General features: G+C 37.5%; 1 protein-coding gene across 1 annotated transcript in view; it reads left to right on the plus strand.

The window, feature by feature from the left end:
• Positions 1 to 17731, plus strand: part of DNAH3 (dynein axonemal heavy chain 3) — a 69724-nt gene that overhangs the window by 37450 nt on the left and 14543 nt on the right. The window contains exons 38-55 of the mRNA XM_037385043.1: positions 407 to 507; positions 583 to 688; positions 1986 to 2115; positions 2604 to 2840; positions 3219 to 3322; positions 4368 to 4662; positions 5101 to 5280; positions 6297 to 6420; positions 6514 to 6670; positions 7600 to 7743; positions 8337 to 9003; positions 9138 to 9303; positions 9655 to 9871; positions 10818 to 11000; positions 11893 to 12091; positions 13007 to 15148; positions 16087 to 16312; positions 16638 to 16882. Coding sequence (XP_037240940.1) covers positions 407 to 507; positions 583 to 688; positions 1986 to 2115; positions 2604 to 2840; positions 3219 to 3322; positions 4368 to 4662; positions 5101 to 5280; positions 6297 to 6420; positions 6514 to 6670; positions 7600 to 7743; positions 8337 to 9003; positions 9138 to 9303; positions 9655 to 9871; positions 10818 to 11000; positions 11893 to 12091; positions 13007 to 15148; positions 16087 to 16312; positions 16638 to 16882 — 5623 coding nt within the window. The remainder of the gene's footprint in view (positions 1 to 406; positions 508 to 582; positions 689 to 1985; positions 2116 to 2603; positions 2841 to 3218; positions 3323 to 4367; positions 4663 to 5100; positions 5281 to 6296; positions 6421 to 6513; positions 6671 to 7599; positions 7744 to 8336; positions 9004 to 9137; positions 9304 to 9654; positions 9872 to 10817; positions 11001 to 11892; positions 12092 to 13006; positions 15149 to 16086; positions 16313 to 16637; positions 16883 to 17731) is intronic.

The following is a 17731-nucleotide window of genomic DNA, read 5'->3' on the forward strand; positions in this document are numbered from 1 at the left end:
CTCCTGCTTTATTGAAATCAGGTTGCTTACTGAGGGTTTTTTATTGACCCTTTAGGAAACTGAAATATATAAACTCAGTTCTGTTACTGAACACTGAACTTGCTTAAATTACTTAGTGAACAAATATTTAAAAAAAAAAAAAAAAAGAAAAAAGCTGTAGGGCATAACTGCTTATCCTTGCAGATTTATCTAAAGATAGAGCATTGTTCTCTGTCTCTGCAAGCCATTACAGTAACATGTAGAAAAGTTGAGACAAGGTCAGAAAATATGTGCTGTGAGAATATGAATGAGTGAATGAGGAGTGGCAGTAAGTAGAATGTTCAGTGATTTTATGACAGTCATTACTTTGACTGGATGATCAGCACTGACATGACTAGATCATGTTTATGTGATGCTCTTCTTCTAGCTATGCTTAATGAGTGGTGAAATAATTCAGATGAATTCAAAAATGAGTTTAATCTTTGAGCCGGCAGACTTGGAGGAGGCATCTCCAGCAACTGTCAGCAGGTAATGTGAAAGCATTCAAACTTGAACTGTCCCACCTTGCACATCTGTTCCTGTACCATAGTTTGTTCTTCCTAGGTGTGGTATGGTCTATATGGACCCACAACAGTTAGGTTGGAAGCCACTGAAGGATTCCTACATGAAGACATTGCCTTCAAACCTGCAGGAAGAACACCGAGAGCTGGTGCGAAACTTAATTTTTACATTGGTCTAATTCAGAAGATTAATGTTAAGGTGATGCTCACAGTTTGCCCACTTGAAGACAGGCATGCAGAATCAAAACTTTTTAAAGTACTTTAATGATTTAGAGGGTCCCAGACCTCCTAGAGGCTGTTGTAAATTATTTTGTAGTGAAGAATGTTAAATGTCATTGCAAGTGCCTGAGAGCTGGAGATGCTAATGTATTAGCCTTATGTATTAGAAATGTAATGTGGGGAAAACTGGAAGACTCAAAATGTTCTGAACTCATTCTTCTTCTAAGACATCTAGAGTTTAGCTTAAACAGGCTTATGATATTATTATCAGTAACAGCTTGATCTTCAAAGCGTTAGTCACCTCATGAATCCTTGTGAAATAGTCTTCTGTGTACTCGATTGCTTGCATGAATGGGAGCTCTTTGTGTTGTGTATTGTGGTATATCTTCAGTGTAGATGCAAATAAAAGTTGGTGGGAATCAGCTTTTAATCTTATCAAAATAAAAATTCCCTTTTATTGGGCATTAAAATATAGTAAAAGAATCAGAATAAGATCTGCCTACAATAGCTTTGAAACTGGAGAAAACTTTGATTTCTGTGATTTGACAAGGCCCCCTTTGAGTTTTTGCAGGAAATTAGGACCAAATTCAATAGAAGTACCAAGACTAGAAGAGCTCTTTATAGATTTCTTAGTTCATCAAAGCAAAATGTTTATTCTTTAACCAGCATATAGCCCATGTGAAAAGGCTAGGTGATGATTCCTCTCCTGGTTTCCTGTGTGAGTTCATGGAGCAGACACCACCAGCCATGGTCATTACCTACCTGCATGCTGTGGCACTGCTGCTGGTACCAGTCAGTTCCAGCTTTCTGGAATTTCTTCTGTGGCACAGTATCTGTGCTGGGCCCTTAGTTAGGGGCCTGTCCTTTTTAAGGGAGGATGAAGCCCTTATCTTTGGTTCTGTTGGAATAACTTTGTTCTTGCCCAAGCAAAGCAGTGGTCTTCCTAGGCTGCGCTACTGCTCTGCTGTCTGGATTGATGTCTGGGTAACAAAATTCCTGCTGAAAACTTGTCTGTGGTAGAAACAAATTGTTTTCAGCATCAGATAATGACAGTGTGTGACTTTGTGATCACTTAAGTACTGCTTGACACAGGTCCTTTCCTGATAACCCGCTCTGCCAACTTGGAGAATTTCTGATGCTTTGTGTTTTATTGAGAGAGAATTGAGTGACAGTGGGAAATGTGGCACTCCTGCATTGTTTAAAAGCCATTTCCTTTTCTCCTGGTAGGTCAATGACATGTTTATGTGGCTAGTCCAGCCCTGTTTAGAGTTTATTCACCTTCATTGCAAAGCCATTGTACAAACGTCCTCTATTCACTTGAGTTACAGCTTGATGAAACTCTATACTTGTCTGCTTGGTAAGTACCCAAAGCGTTACTCTTCTCATTTTGATTTTTCTTTTTTTCCTGCTGTGTCCCATGGTAAGATGCAGGTTATTGGGTGCGAGGGAATACCAAAGGAATTCCATACTGTTGAGATCATACAACACACTTGGTGATCTCCCTGATCAGTATAATAATAGTTCTTTGACTAGCGTATGGCGCTTTTGAATTTGACGTCATTACAAAACTGAACATGATCATGTGAGTGTATTCCATATGTTTTGCTTGCTGTTTGCTAGCATCTGAAGAAAAGAATTACGATATTTGGTAAATATTTTTTCTTCTCATTTATTTTTATTTGTAAACAGGATTTTGCACAGACAAGATCCTCACTCTGTAGGTTGGCTTTGTTCCACTGAAGACAAGGCTCTAAGTTTGTCTCAATGCTTTTGCGAAAATGCATTTTGAATTGGGATTTATGGTTGTAACTGGTATTTAACTAAAATTCAAAATATGTGTTTTAGATGAAATAAAGGAATCCGAGGAAGAAGAGAAGGAAAGCATGTCTAGTCAGCATATCACCTTGTGGCTGCAGGGGCTTTTCCTTTTTGCTTTGGTTTGGACAGTTGGTGGGATCATCGATGCAGACAGCAGAAAGAAATTTGATTTGTTTTACCGCAACTTGCTAATGGGAATGAATGAGGAAAACCCACGCCCTAGAAGTGTGAAGCTTACGAGAAACAATATCTTTCCAGAAAAAGGTGCTTCTTCATAACTGTACTTGCCTGGCCTTTATATGAAGCAATAAGAAAACTTGGCATTTTAAGGGAGAATAGAGTGCCTGGCAGATGTTAAGTCTGCAGCAGAGTCACCATCTGCCAAGCCTTGGGCTGCACAGTTGGGTGCTCTTTCCTGGCTCTTTTAACCAGGAGTAGCATATGCCTCATGTTGTACTCGAACACCATAGCTGAATCTGACCTAAAATAATTTGGTAATGATAATGGTGGGGGGCGGGGGGAGGGTATCTTTTGTACTAGAAAGCCTTCATTATCTCACAGTGTTCAATGCCTCACACTAAAATGATCAAAGTTTGTTCTTTAATCGGTGGGTTTTCTTATGTTGTGTTTTTCAATTAACAGGGAGTGTTTATGACTTCTATTTTTACAAGCATGGCAGTGGGCAGTGGAATCTGTGGACAGAGTACATCACAAAAGAAGAGCAAGTTATCTCCCCAGGGGCTAAGGTTCACATTGATATCTTTCATTATAGAAAATAATTATTTGATTAAGTGATTTAGACGTAGAAATCAACTGCCTTAGCTAGCTCTGATTCTACTGTATTAGGCCGTTTAATGTTTGATCTGCAACATTTTGTTAATCTCCTGTAGGCTCCTGTTCATGCTTATGTCTTAATTCTGGTACCATCAATATTGAAACTTCAGCACTGCAGGTGAACATGGAGCCTGAGGTTGGCTAGGGGTTTAAATTTTTGATTCTGCTTTTCTCTCTGTAATAGCATCTGATGCTATAGAAATCTTGGTGGGAAAAAGCCAAAGCCTGAATTTCCATTCCTTCATTTTTGTTTTCCGTGGTTGATGTCATGATGGTATAGTATGAGTTAATCAGAGAAAGCAAGCAAAGAGACTTACTACTTCTTTGGGATATGGAGAGCAGTACTGACAGTCCTGGATCCCCTCCGTTTCCAAATAGACTCACTCACATTTTGATGGCAGCTGTGAACTCAAGGGAAGTGTAGCACAGCAGAGGTCTGCAAAAAGTACCTATTCTGGAGATGAAATTTCAAGATAACTTAAGTGATGTTTGTTCAGCTTTTCATTCCATTGTAGTTGCAACTGCCTTGTCTATTAAGTACATGAGAGATGTAAGATTACATTTCATTCTGCTGTCTAAAATCTTTATTGTTGTCTAGTGTACAGCTCCTAATGATAAGTGGAAGATGAGGAAGAGAAAAAGATTTCCATAGCACTGTTCCTTTCCTCTTGCGCAGTAGGGGAACAGAAATAAGCCATATTTAACTCTGCAGTTCTCCTTCCAGGCTTCATATAGCGTCTATGAACCATAATATAGGTAATACTAGTGGTGCTATTTACTGTATAAACACTGAACAAGACGTGGGGCCATACTATCTACCAGAGCCTTGTTATAGCTTAGGTTTTCAGGTAAAAGAATTTTTGTGCTACAGGCTTCCTGTAGTTGCTTGCAAATATTCATGTTGAATGTTTTAGATGTTTGATTTTCATGGACTTGTTTTACTTTTCTCTGTAATAGGTATCTGAGCTGATCATTCCAACAATGGAAACTGCCAGGCAGATGTTTTTTCTTAAAACATATGTGGAGCATAATGTCCCTTTGCTTTTTGTGGGTCCCACTGGCACTGGAAAATCAGCTATAACCAACAATTTTCTATTGCAACTTCCAAAGGAAAAATGCATCCCAAACTTCATAAATTTCTCTGCAAGAACCTCTGCTAACCAAACTCAGGATACTATTATGTCCAAGCTGGAGAGAAGAAGAAAAGGATTATTTGGACCTCCTTCGGGGAAAAAAGCTATAATATTTGTGGGTAAGATACCTTTTTCAGGGTTTTTATATAATTTAATTCTGATTTAAGCAAAAGAAGTGGTTCATTCAGACTAGTAATTTTGGATTGCCTCGGTGCTCTTTGGCTGTTTTCAGGCATCCAAAGAAGGATTAGCAGTGCCCTCTGCTGAAAGGTTTCTGTTTAAGTGGCGGTTGTCTTCAGAATGGTGCATTCAGCGTTGCAGTGTGACATGAAATAAAATAGAACAAAATCCCAACCACATTAAGTTAAAACTTCACCCATAAGTATGCCTGTAAAGTATAATGTCATTCGATTCTGGTTAGTTTAATGAGAAGCAAGAATAACAAGACACCACCTTTTTCTGCCTCTAGTTCAGTTATTTTTTCTTCTTAGCTTTGAAAGGAAACTGTAATTCCTAAACACTGAGGGATTTTTAATCCATGTCTGTGTTCTCCATAGATGATCTAAACATGCCTGCAAAGGAAGTGTATGGAGCCCAGCCACCTATTGAGCTTCTCAGACAATGGATTGATCACGGTCACTGGTACAACAAGAAAGATGCATCCAAGATTAATATCATAGATGTACTGCTTGTTTCAGCTATGGGTCCACCTGGGGGAGGCAGGAACGATATTACAGGTAGGATATATATTACTATGCCAAGTAGTTATTTAACTGGCTGATGTTAAGAGGCAGGTTCAGTTCTGCTGGTGACTAATTGTACATTTATCTATTACTTGTAGATGTACAGACATGTTCACTGGCTGGGTTGTTCAAAGTAGAAATCTGTATGCTTAAGGTCAAATCTGTACCTTTTCCAGGGGCAGTTTAAGTAACATTAGAAACAATGTTTTTAATGTTGATTAAACTCTGAATGATGATAATTCCAAAATTAGAGAACTGGACACTTTTTCTATCTCTTGTTCTTTGGATAAGGGAGGGAGTACATCTTCTTGCCAAGTCTTTCTGGCTGTTCTCTTCTGAAAATGTATCTCCTGCTGCTAAGATAGGCTGCCTGCATTTACTTACAAGCATTTTGCCTGCAAAAGTCCATGAGTCCTGTCATATCACCATAAGGAGATTATATTTTCTAATGAAAAAGTTATGCCAGTAAAAGCCCTAATGTAGCTACAGCTACACCGTTAATAAGGCACTTCATGCTGCTTTGTTTCATATAAACACTAATACAGTTATTACTGTATGTCCTCTAAGGAGGCTTTATTAAAATAACAATTCTGATACAGTTAATTTGTAAAATTTACTAGTGTATAGACTGATATATTTTTTTTAGATGAAAGCCAATAACAAGATCCTTGATTTTGTGAAGTTTTACTGTGTCATATCACAGTCAACAGGGCTAATATAAGCTTAAATTTAAATGTGGGTAATAGCAGCTTTGTTGTAGTGGAGACTTATGTTTTTCATATTAAAACCAGTTATTCTAAGTGAAATACTGATAGAAAATATAAACTGTGTTTATATTTGTTTTGCATCACTGCTGAAGCAGAAATTTGCCAGAAACAAGATCATGGAGCTGGACCCAGATTCAAATGTTGTTGTTTGAGTGCCAGTCAATCCTAGAATATGCTAGCTGAAAGGTGGACAAATGTTTGGACATTCCTAAATCTTTCTGCATCATTTTGTCTGTATTACAGGACGTTTCACACGGCACTTGAACATTGTATCTATATGTTCTTTTGATGATGACATATTAACCAAGATTTTTACTGCAGTTGCTGATTGGCATTTCAGCAAAGGCTTTGAGCCTGTATTTCTAAGGTAATGTGATATATTTCCTGTAATGCCTTTGTAGTTTTTTTCTCCTGCAGTTTATCTTCAAAAGTTAAAATTGTATCTCTTCTCCTTCTTAAGGCTGGGTAAGATGATGGTCCAAGCGACAATGTCAATTTATAAAATGGCAGTTGATAATTTTCTCCCAACTCCTTCAAAATCCCACTATGTCTTTAATCTACGGGATTTTTCCAGGGTTATTCAAGGAGTGCTGCTCTGTCCACACACTCATTTGCAAGTAAGTTGTAGTTCAATTATGTTGCTGTAAGAAAAAGAAATGGAAAAAGTAAATTACTTTTATAATATCAGTCAGTAAACATCTCAAAATAAATGAACTATGATTTCAACAGATTTACAAGGTTTCAAATCAGGATAGTCCTGGAATACCTTGTTATAGATTTTCAGTCTGTCTCTGAAGGAGACAGGTGTCCTTTTTGTTAATATTCTTTACATGTGTTACAGTTGGGCCCCAAGGTCCAAGGCTCATCTGTTAAGGCCTGTACGTCAAGTCAGACAGTCCCTTCTCTTGAACTTGCAAACTAAATATACAGAAGAAACAAACGTGGGAAGACTCGCTATCTCTCTTTCACAAATGACAAGCTCGTCAGTGAACAAGACTGAATAGTTTAGCCCCAAGTTCGCCAGTTGTCATAAACTACAAATGGATACTGATATGTACAATTTTCATCCTCCTCCTTTCATCCATTTTCAGTAAAATGTCAGGTTAAAGGAGTATTAAACATTTCCTTTCTTTAGGGGAATGATTTTGGTGCAGAAACAGAACAAAACAGCTACAAGCTATTCAGAGGAAATCTTAGCCAGCAACAGTTTTGAGCAGGGCTTGAGTTAGAGCCTGTGAGCCCTATCTTTAAAGATTTATTCTGTACTTTATCTTGGAAGGGTGGGGAGAATTGATACAGTAGAGAAAAATGCTTTGACATAAGAGCCCCAGTTTGTATGGTCACAAAGGACAAGGTGGTAACTAGATGAGGAAGCTGGTTAAGTTAGCAGATGCGGAGCCATGTGCTGAATGGCTTGGAATTGAAAGATTCCCACTGAGTTTAGTACAAGGTATGGCAGGGTCCAGATGGACATTTCTGTCCTTTTGTTTTTAAACAAATCCTGCCTGGGCTATATTTACCTGGTTTCTTGTATTTGCTTTTTCAGGATGGAGATAAACTGATCAGACTTTGGATTCATGAGGTTTACCGAGTTTTCTATGATCGCTTAGTTGATGAGGAGGACAGGAAGGTATTCTTTCAGATGGTACAAGAGACAACATCAAATAGCTTCAAGCAGAGCTTTAATAAGGTATTTTCGGATAATGTCTGGGACCAAGAATGAGACTGATGCATTTGCAGAAGCACTTAGACATTGAGATTACATTAGTATTGGACACATTTTGAATTATTTCGATTAGTGCATTTTAAAGATATGAAAGGTCTTCTATTCAGTATTGAATATTTGTGGTCAAGGTAATACAAATCACTTCATATCAGAATGATTCATAACTTCAAAAGGATTCTGTGTTGGTACAGAGGACTATCTGGAATAAGTGTCTTGCACAATATTTATATGTGCTTTTCCTTAAGTTAATATTTGGATGAGCCGATGGGAGTAGTGGATACTTTTTTGAGAAACCTTCTGGGAACTTGTCCTGTATTTGACAGAAAATCTGCCTGTGAAGTATGCATATGTGGAAACTTGCTTGTCAACCTACAACATTTAGGTGTTTTTTTGTGTTGTGGGTTTTTTTTTTTGTCCAGACTAGGGTAATATCTGGAATAGCTGGAAAACAGTGCTTCCCACAGTATTATTACTATGTAGATATGAATGATTATATCTTTAAGGAAAATAATTCTCTAATAGTTTGAAATATCTGTTGATTCTTGTCTTTTCCCTAGGTACTGAGTCATCTCTCACCTACTGGAAGAATCTCTGATGATAATATTCGCAGCTTGTTCTTTGGAGATTATTTGAAGCCAGACAGTAATGTAAAAGTGTATGATGAAATCACAGATTTAAAGCAACTGACAACTGTCATGGAATACTACCTTGAGGAATACAACAACATCAGCAAAACACCAATGTCCTTAGTCATGTTCAAGTTTGCTATTGAGCATATCTCAAGGATATGCAGAGTACTGAAACAGGATAATGGACATCTGTTGTTGGTGGGGGTCGGTGGGAGTGGTCGACAAAGTGCTACCAAGCTGGCCACCTACATGAATACCTTTGAACTCTTTCAAATTGAAATTACGAAGTCCTATGGAATCAATGAATGGAAAGATGATGTTAAACGAGCCATGCTGAAAGCAGGTGTTGGTAACAAGAATGTGTCCTTTTTGTTCTGTGATAATCAAATAAAGGATGAAGCATTTTTAGAAGACATCAATATGCTTTTAAATACTGGTGATGTGCCTAATATCTTTGCAGCAGATGAGAAAGCTGAAATTGTTGAGAAAATGCAAGGTGCAGCAAGGATGGAGAACAGGAAAATTGAAGCCACTCCCCTTGCTATGTACAATTTCTTTATTGAAAGGGTGAAGAAAAATTTGCATATTGTCTTAGGTCTGTATACAGTGTGTTATTTCTTAGAATATTTTTTCTTAAACTTAGTGTTTTCTGCTTACTAACTGCAAACAACCTTAGGTAACTATTGCAATTATTTTTATTCGGTTTTTGGTTGGTTTTTTTTTCCCTAGCCATGAGCCCTATTGGAGATGCATTTCGGAATCGATTACGGATGTTCCCTTCACTGATAAACTGCTGCACCATTGATTGGTTCCAAACCTGGCCGACAGATGCATTGGAAATGGTTGCTAACAAGTTTCTAGAGGAAGTTGAACTTGAAGATGACATTAGAAAAGAGTATGAGTTTAGCTGTCAAACGTATCTCCCCTCCCAGTCACACCCTCAACTTACTTGATCAGGAAACTGTCCTTGTAATGGATAAAGCTAAGCCAACACTGGGATTTCAGTGCAAGTTAAGAGATACCTAGATATATGAATCTGATGTTTCTGAAAGTCAGGCCACTCTTTGAAAGGAGTCTAAAATATTTCTTATAATGGGGAAAAACCAATTCTGCCTTCACTTTTATATACACATATATGTGTACATAATTATTCACTAATATAATTTAATAAGCTTAGAGTAATTTCCTCATCATTAGCATAAAGACAGATTGTATTTTCGTAGTAATGTGGAAAAATTTTCTCTAGGGTTGTGTCAATGTGTAAATATTTCCACGAAAGTGTGAGAGAGCTCTCCATCAACTATTACACTACACTGCGAAGACACAACTATGTCACACCAACTTCATACCTAGAATTGATTCTTACCTTTAAGACTCTGCTGAATAGCAAAAGGCAAGAAGTTGACATGATAAGGACTCGTTATCTTACGGGACTTCAAAAACTTGACTTTGCGTCTTCACAAGTAAGTTTCAGATGAAAACACTGAATATGTGCCATATGCATATTTTAGTATGGGGTCTGTATAAGGTGATTAAAACTTACAAAAATAAAACTTGTTAAATTCCCTTTTCACTATTTTCATGATGCTATTGATAATTTTCTATAGAAAGCCAGCAAAGTTAAATTACTTCTTAGTCATTTCAAGAAATTGTGGTATGTAAGTTTGGATTATAGCACTTAATGGAAAGCTAAAAGAAATGGATGGTACTCCTTAAATGTTTAAGAACTAAATCTTACAAATTTCAATATTTTTGCAAAACCTTATATGGAGAATCCATGCTTTGGCATCCTAGTACCTATTACCCGTTCCAAAATAATGGAGAAGTTGAAGGATATTGTAAGGCAATAACAAACATTAATTCCTGAGTAGATTCCCAGTAGGAAATTGATCAGGGTGCAGGTAAATAACCCCCTGTTTCAAGCCATGTGATCCAGGTATTGATCTTCCTAAAATGCAAAGTAAAGGGGCTTCCAGATACTTGCTGGATGAAGAAAAACATCCAGTTTGCAGCTGTTGCTGTCACTAATTCTGTTTCCTTCTGAGTTTCTTTTGAATGTTGTTTTCCACCTGTGCAATAAAGGATTACTTGGGGTTCCATAAGCTGAAACTGACTATGAGGGAAAAAAACCCAATTAATTTATTTATTTATCATTATTGAAGTTAAGTGGATCATAAAAAAGCAAGCATATTATATGGATGATAAATGGGCAGATTTTTTTAAAGGATTTCTTTAACAGCTCTTAGTTCTCTAGCCTAATTTTACTATTTAAATAATTATTTAGATCATGTCCCTTTTTAGATTGTATTAGTATAGTGTCTTCTGACCTTTCTCTCTAAGACATCAAGATGTGAATTGCATGTAATGTTTACACAATTTCTTTCTTGATTTCCTTTTTATGTTCATCAGGTTGCAGAGATGCAGAAAGAACTGACTGCCCTTCAGCCTGAACTGATTCGAACTTCTGCAGAAACAGACAAAATGATGATCCAGATTGAAAAGGAAACAACTCAAGTAGATGCAAAGAAGGAACTGGTGTCAGCAGATGAAAAAGAGGCTAATGAAGCAGCAGCTGTTGCTAAAGCTATTAAGGTAGTGTACAAGGGCTTGAGCCTGAAGTATGATGGGTTCCAAGTCTTTGCAAGTAAATAGGAGTTGTGATGATGTATTAATGGGATGATTCAAGCACTTAAAGTAACAAAGTTGCAAGAGATGATAAATGACATATTCCTAATTTAAACAAGGTAAATTTTGGCTGGAGTATGACTATATCTCATAGTACTGCATAGCTTCCCTTACTAGTTCACATCCCAAAAGCAGTATTACTTTTATTTCTGTTGTAATATGTTCTCCTTCTCAACAGATTGAATAATGAGGTTATACTGTTTCCAGGCCCAAAGACTGTTTAGAGTGAGCTGAGATAATTTGGCGTAGCGCTGCGTGGAGCCCTATTAGGCATCACCTAAGAGATACTGCCACAGCCAGATCTCTGTAGCACAGAATTTCCCATGGGAAGCTGCAGGATTCCTCAGTATTTTTTTTTTAACTAGTTGGTAGTGTGTGAGAGATAAGATAGATAATTACTGAGACCTGAGTACATGATAAAGAATTTAAGCTACATAGTGTATAGTTTTTACCTGATCAGCACTGTAAGATTTAACTAAGAACAACCATATAAAACCAGTATTTTAATTCTCCTTGTCAGACCAGAAGGACTTTGATCTTGGAAGCTTGTCTGGCTTTTTCTGCCATCAGTTCAGCTTATGGAAGTTAGTAATTTTTCTACAAACCTTCCCTGTTTAAACTGCGCAAACTGTGAAAGTAGTTTTCTCTCCAAGAAACACAATGTTGTGAAGAGTCTTTTTATTAGGTACTTAGGAGCAGAGAAGGTTCTTTGAGGCTGTGCTGTAGAGAGGTCGTCACTACACGTTGCAGATGTGGTATTGTAGGAAGGTTTACAGGCTGCTGCCCAATGTCTTCACAGGACGAATGTGAAGGAGACCTTGCTGAGGCCATGCCCGCTTTGGAGGCAGCACTTGCAGCTCTTGATACCCTGAATCCTTCAGACATCTCTCTTGTGAAATCCATGCAGAATCCACCTGGTCCTGTTAAGCTTGTCATGGAGAGCATCTGTGTCATGAAGGGAACTAAACCAGAGAAAAAGCCTGATCCAAGCGGCAGTGGTAATGATGCAGTATTTGTTATCCCTGCCCTAGGAATGCTTGGGGTACTGCTGTGTTGTGCTGGTGAAGTGCTTCTGGTGTGAATGCAACCATGTGCACTAAAAGTGCGTTTTGCTGGCGCTGACTTAGAATTACGCTGCATAGCTAAGAGCTGCTTTTGCCTTGTAACATACTGCCCTTGCTTGACACTGTTGTACAGACTTTGTAAGTATGACCCCAGTCACCAGCACAAAGTAATTTCTTCAACTTGCTTTGACCTAATCTTGAAATTTGCATCACCTTGAGGAGCTCTGGGAGCTGGAGGTGTGCTGTGCACCATTTGCCTGCATTTTCCCCTCTAATCCCTGCTACCAATCTGTATCAGTTATGCCTAGAGAGAGAATTCTAGCTATACCCCTGCCATAAGTAATTACTTTAACAAGCTCTTTCTGTGTGGTTTATGGTGTTATTGTGGGATTGCACAGTATCTGCAAGGTAGGAAAGAGAATTTCTTCTTTCGTTTTTCTTCTACCTTATGCCCCCACAGTTCAACCCGTCATGACTGAAAATAAGAATTCTATAAATGCCTTTCATCCAAAACTGTTTTATCTAGATTAGGAAGGAATGCTTTCACATAGTTACTGACCTACCTGATAAACTACGCTAAGAAAGACTGTATAGTGATTTGTTTCCCTTATTTTGCTTGGTTGATTTAGAATTAATATGTAATTAACAAATATGACATAGGTTAGTGATGCTGATATTTCTGTCTGAATTTCTTTAGGTAATGATTTTCCCAAACTCGTTAACAGTAGTCGCATAGAAAAATTTTGTTGCAAAATCACTGATGTTAATTCTCCATATTATGTTTCAAGTATTTTTTTCAGTTTGAACATGCATTTTTTAAGTCTGATTTTAGTATTATTTGCAATATAGGTAAAATGCTAGAAGACTACTGGGGGCCATCTAGAAAAATTCTTGGAGATCTGAAATTCCTTGAGAGCTTAAAGACGTATGACAAGGATAATATTCCTCCCGCTATAGTGAAGAGAATTAGAGAGAGGTTTATTGACCATCCAGATTTTCAGCCAGCTGTCATTAAAAATGTCTCATCTGCCTGTGAAGGACTATGCAAGTGGGTGCGAGCCATGGAGGTGTATGACCGTGTAGCAAAAGTGGTTGCCCCAAAGCGTGAACGTTTGAGAGCTGCAGAAGGATTACTGGACATTCACATGCAGAAGCTAAAAACAAAACAAGCAGAACTTAAGGAGGTAGTTGATCGCCTCCAAGCTCTGAATGATGAGTTTGACAACATGAATGACCGAAAGAGAGAGTTAGAAAACAATATTGAACTCTGTTCACAAAAGCTTGTGAGAGCTGAACAGCTAATTAGTGGTCTTGGTGGAGAGAAAGACAGGTGGACAGAAGCTGCACGATTATTAGGAATTCGGTATGTAGACCTTATAGGAGATGTGTTGTTATCATCAGGAACTGTGGCTTATTTGGGAGCCTTTACTGTTGATTACCGCCTAAAATGTCAAAAGCAGTGGCAGGTCGTGTGCCGTGAAAAGAACATACCATGCTCCAGTGATTTTAGCTTAACTAATACATTAGGGGATCCAGTCAAAATCCGTGCGTGGCAGATTGCTGGATTGCCAGTTGATTCTTTTTCCATTGACAATGGCATAATTGTTTCTAACTCAAGAAGATGGGCTTTAATGATAGATCCTCAAAGGCAAGCTAACAAGTGGGTAAAAAATATGGAGAAAACTAACAGGCTGTCAGTTATCAAACTATCTGACACACATTATGTGAGGACGTTAGAAAATGCTATTCAGCTTGGAACACCAGTCTTGCTAGAAAATATTGGTGAAGAACTAGATGCTTTCATAGAACCCATTTTATTAAAGCTAATATTCAAACAACAAGGAGTAGAATACATGAAATTAGGGGAAAATATAATTGAATATTCACGAGATTTCAGGTTTTATATGACAACCCACTTAAGAAATCCTCATTATCTTCCTGAAGTGGCTGTAAAAGTTTGTCTACTCAACTTCATGATTACACCTTTTGGTCTTCAGGACCAGCTTCTTGGAATTGTAGCTGCAGAGGAAAAGCCTGAGCTAGAAGAAAAGAAAAATAAACTGATTATAGAAAGCGCAGCCAACAAAAAACAATTAAAAGAAATAGAAGATAAAATCCTGGAGATCCTTTCCAATTCAGAAGGAGACATCTTAGAAGATGAAACAGCAATTAATGTTTTATCTTCATCCAAAGAGTTATCTGAAGAAATCTCCGAAAAGCAAAAGATTTCCTCTGTTACTGAGATGCAGATAGATTCTACTCGAATGGGATATAAGCCAGTTGCTATTCATTCAGCTGTTGTCTTCTTCTGCATTTCTGATCTGGCAAACATTGAACCTATGTACCAGTATTCATTGATTTGGTTCATTAACTTGTATGTTCAATCTATTGCTAAAAGCAAAAAAAGTGAAGATCTAGAAGAGAGAATTAAAAATATAACCGAGCATTTCACTATAAGCATCTATAATAACATCTGTCGTTCACTGTTTGAAAAGGATAAGCTGTTATTCTCCTTCCTTCTGACAGTAGGCATTATGAAGGGAAAAGACCAAATAGATGATGAGGTTTGGCATTTCCTGCTGACAGGAGGTGTTGCTCTTGATAATCCTCACCCCAATCCAGCTCCAGATTGGCTGTCTGACAAATCATGGGCTGAGCTCGTACGTGCATCTAGTCTGAAAAACCTCCAGGGACTAATGGAACACGTAAGAGAGAATTTTTCAAAGTGGAAACTAATATATGACTCTGTAAGACCCCATGAAGAAGCCTTCCCAGATGCATGGAACACGTTGGTGGGGTTGGATCGCATGGTTATTCTCAGATGTTTGAGACCTGACAAAATTATTCCAGCAGTGCAGGCATTCATTGTGGAAAATATGGGAAGAACATTTATTGAACCACCTACTTTTGACCTTGGAAGAAGTTACAGTGATTCAAATTGTTGTGCCCCTTTGATTTTTGTATTATCACCAGGTGCTGATCCTATGGCAGGTGAGATTGGTATTAAAAAAATTGTTTTAATCTGGTTAAATGTCACTGAATGTGACTAAACTGATAATAGTGTAGGCCCCTTCATTTGTTCTTTAAAGTGTCTTTAAGGTAAAATACAGCAATAATGGAATATAAAACATTTGCATGTGTCCATATATAAACAATGGTAGTAAAATTGGTAGAGGGTAGCATGAATGTAGTGGGGAGAAAATGTCTAGGTCTGAGCAGCAATTTAGGGATCTAACAGCTTGTAACATCCAGATCAGTTTATAATTTATGAATGCATTACAACTATTTCAGTGGGTGTTTGGGACTTGCCTCAGTCTTGTTGCAACCCCTCCTCCAGAAAGTTTCCTCCCTCTCAGTTACTAATTAAATGGTGTATATGACCACACTTAAAAGCACATCTGTTAAATGTCCTTTAAACAATAGCCACCCAGATTATTTGTGAACCTGGTTTTCTGCCAAAAGAATTGTAATATGGAGCCATACCATACGGATGTATTTCCAGGAGGTACTGGTTTTGATGGCAAAGCTGGAAGGTTATTTTTAACCAGATCTAAAGATCCAATTTACAGCTTGACCCCCATAAGTAGTTGTACCCGTGCAACAGAGAGAGTAGACAGCAACTAGAATGCAGGCTGGAATTAAGCGCTCGGAGCTAAAGGAGAGAACAGGCATTTCACCTGGCTAGTTTTGTGGGGGTTTTACTGTTACTTTATACACCTAAATTTTACCATATGCCTCAAACACAGTGACTGATACAGCATTTGATCCTACTTCTGGGTTGTTGAGGTGCTTTGGTGTTTTTTTCCAATTTACTAAAATATTTGTTGACTTTTGCCCCTTTAATTTTTATAGTATAAAAAATGATCAATACAACATAGATTACTTTCTAATAGACTTTGTCTTTGCATGTGTGAAACTTACCATCGTAGGTTTGCTAAAATTTGCTGATGACGTTGGCATGGGAGGCACAAGCATTCAAACTATTTCGCTTGGACAGGGACAGGGCCCAATAGCAGCAAAAATGATTTATCAGGCTATTACTGATGGAACCTGGGTAGTGTTACAGAACTGCCATCTTGCAACAAGCTGGATGCCTGCCTTGGAAAAAATCTGCGAGGAAGTTATAGTGCCTGAGAATACCAATGAGGAGTTCAGGTAGGAGTTTGTTTTGCTCTTTTTAATGGGAGTATTTCTCGTTTGCTGAAGATATTAGTAAAAAGAAATGAAAATTCTTTTGTGTGAACAGTTAAGTATAACATTTGTATTGTTTATGTGCAGTGATAAAATAAAGATACCTAATTAGGATGTTATCTTTTCTACCTGTCCAATATAATCTACTTTTTGCCTGCATTTTAGAACAAATGTAGATGTTATCAATATAGTTAAGAAATCAATAAAACAGTCTTCTGCAGATCAATATTGAGGATTTGTCAATATTGATTATTTTTTTTTATAATGTGCTTTTTAAAATTCTTTTCAGATTGTGGTTAACTAGTTATCCATCAGAAAAGTTTCCTGTTAGTATCCTCCAGAATGGCATCAAAATGACGAATGAGCCTCCAAAAGGAATTCGAGTGAACCTTCTTCGATCATACCTCAATGACCCCATCTCTGACCCTGTGTTCTTTAGCAGCTGCCAAAAGCCAGAAATGTGGCAAAAACTGCTGTTTGGCCTTTGCTTTTTTCATGCTGTTGTGCAGGAAAGGAGAAACTTTGGCTCACTGGGTAAGGTTTAGATTATTTTGCAAGTTGTTTCAAGATTAGTAGTTTTGAAATGCATTATTGGAACCTGTCTGTAAAAAGGCAGTATTGTTAGCAATATTACAAGAGTGTGATCTGTATTGCACAGAACACAGTAAAGTTTAAAAGCTGTTACTTTCAGGGGTTCTTGTTCAGACAAAGCTACTCTTGAAGCTAAATTACTAATTTATTACCATAGTTCTTACTAACCATCAAATCCAGTTCCGTTTTAAATTTTCATAATTAAGGATCTGTCTTTCTGCTTTTGTTATTTATGTGTGTACTTCATTTTAACAAAGCTAGTGCATATGCTTACTTGGTGTGAAACAAATTTCTGTAGCTGCATTGTGTTGTTCATAGCACAGCAATGAAAAGATACATATTTGTAAGATTTGTGCTTCAGGTTTTTCTGTAATCTTGAAATATTTAGGAAACTAGATAGAATTTCCACATGAAATATAGAAATGTATGGAATTACAGGTTCCATTTTTATAGCTATATAAAGCTTACGCTCTCCACTTAAGTTCTCAGCCTTCCACTCTTTGTCATAACGGGTTACTGTTACAAAATGTTATATTTTGACTGCAAATAACTGTCCTTATTTTAGTAGGCAGCTGTTTAAATAAACACTAGACTGCTAGTATGAAGATACTCATTCATTGCTTTAAAGTAAAAATACAGGTTTTGTAAGTGACAAAGACGTTAATTTTCAAAAGCAACATCCAGTGAAGGTTTAGATTAGATATTAGGAAAATTTTCTTCACTGAAAGAGAGGTCAAGCATTGGAACAGGCTGCTCAGGGAGGTGGTGGAATCGCCAACCCTGAAGGCGTTT

Source organism: Falco rusticolus, chromosome 4 (genome assembly GCF_015220075.1).
Source record: "Falco rusticolus isolate bFalRus1 chromosome 4, bFalRus1.pri, whole genome shotgun sequence".
Lineage (NCBI taxonomy): Eukaryota > Metazoa > Chordata > Aves > Falconiformes > Falconidae > Falco > Falco rusticolus.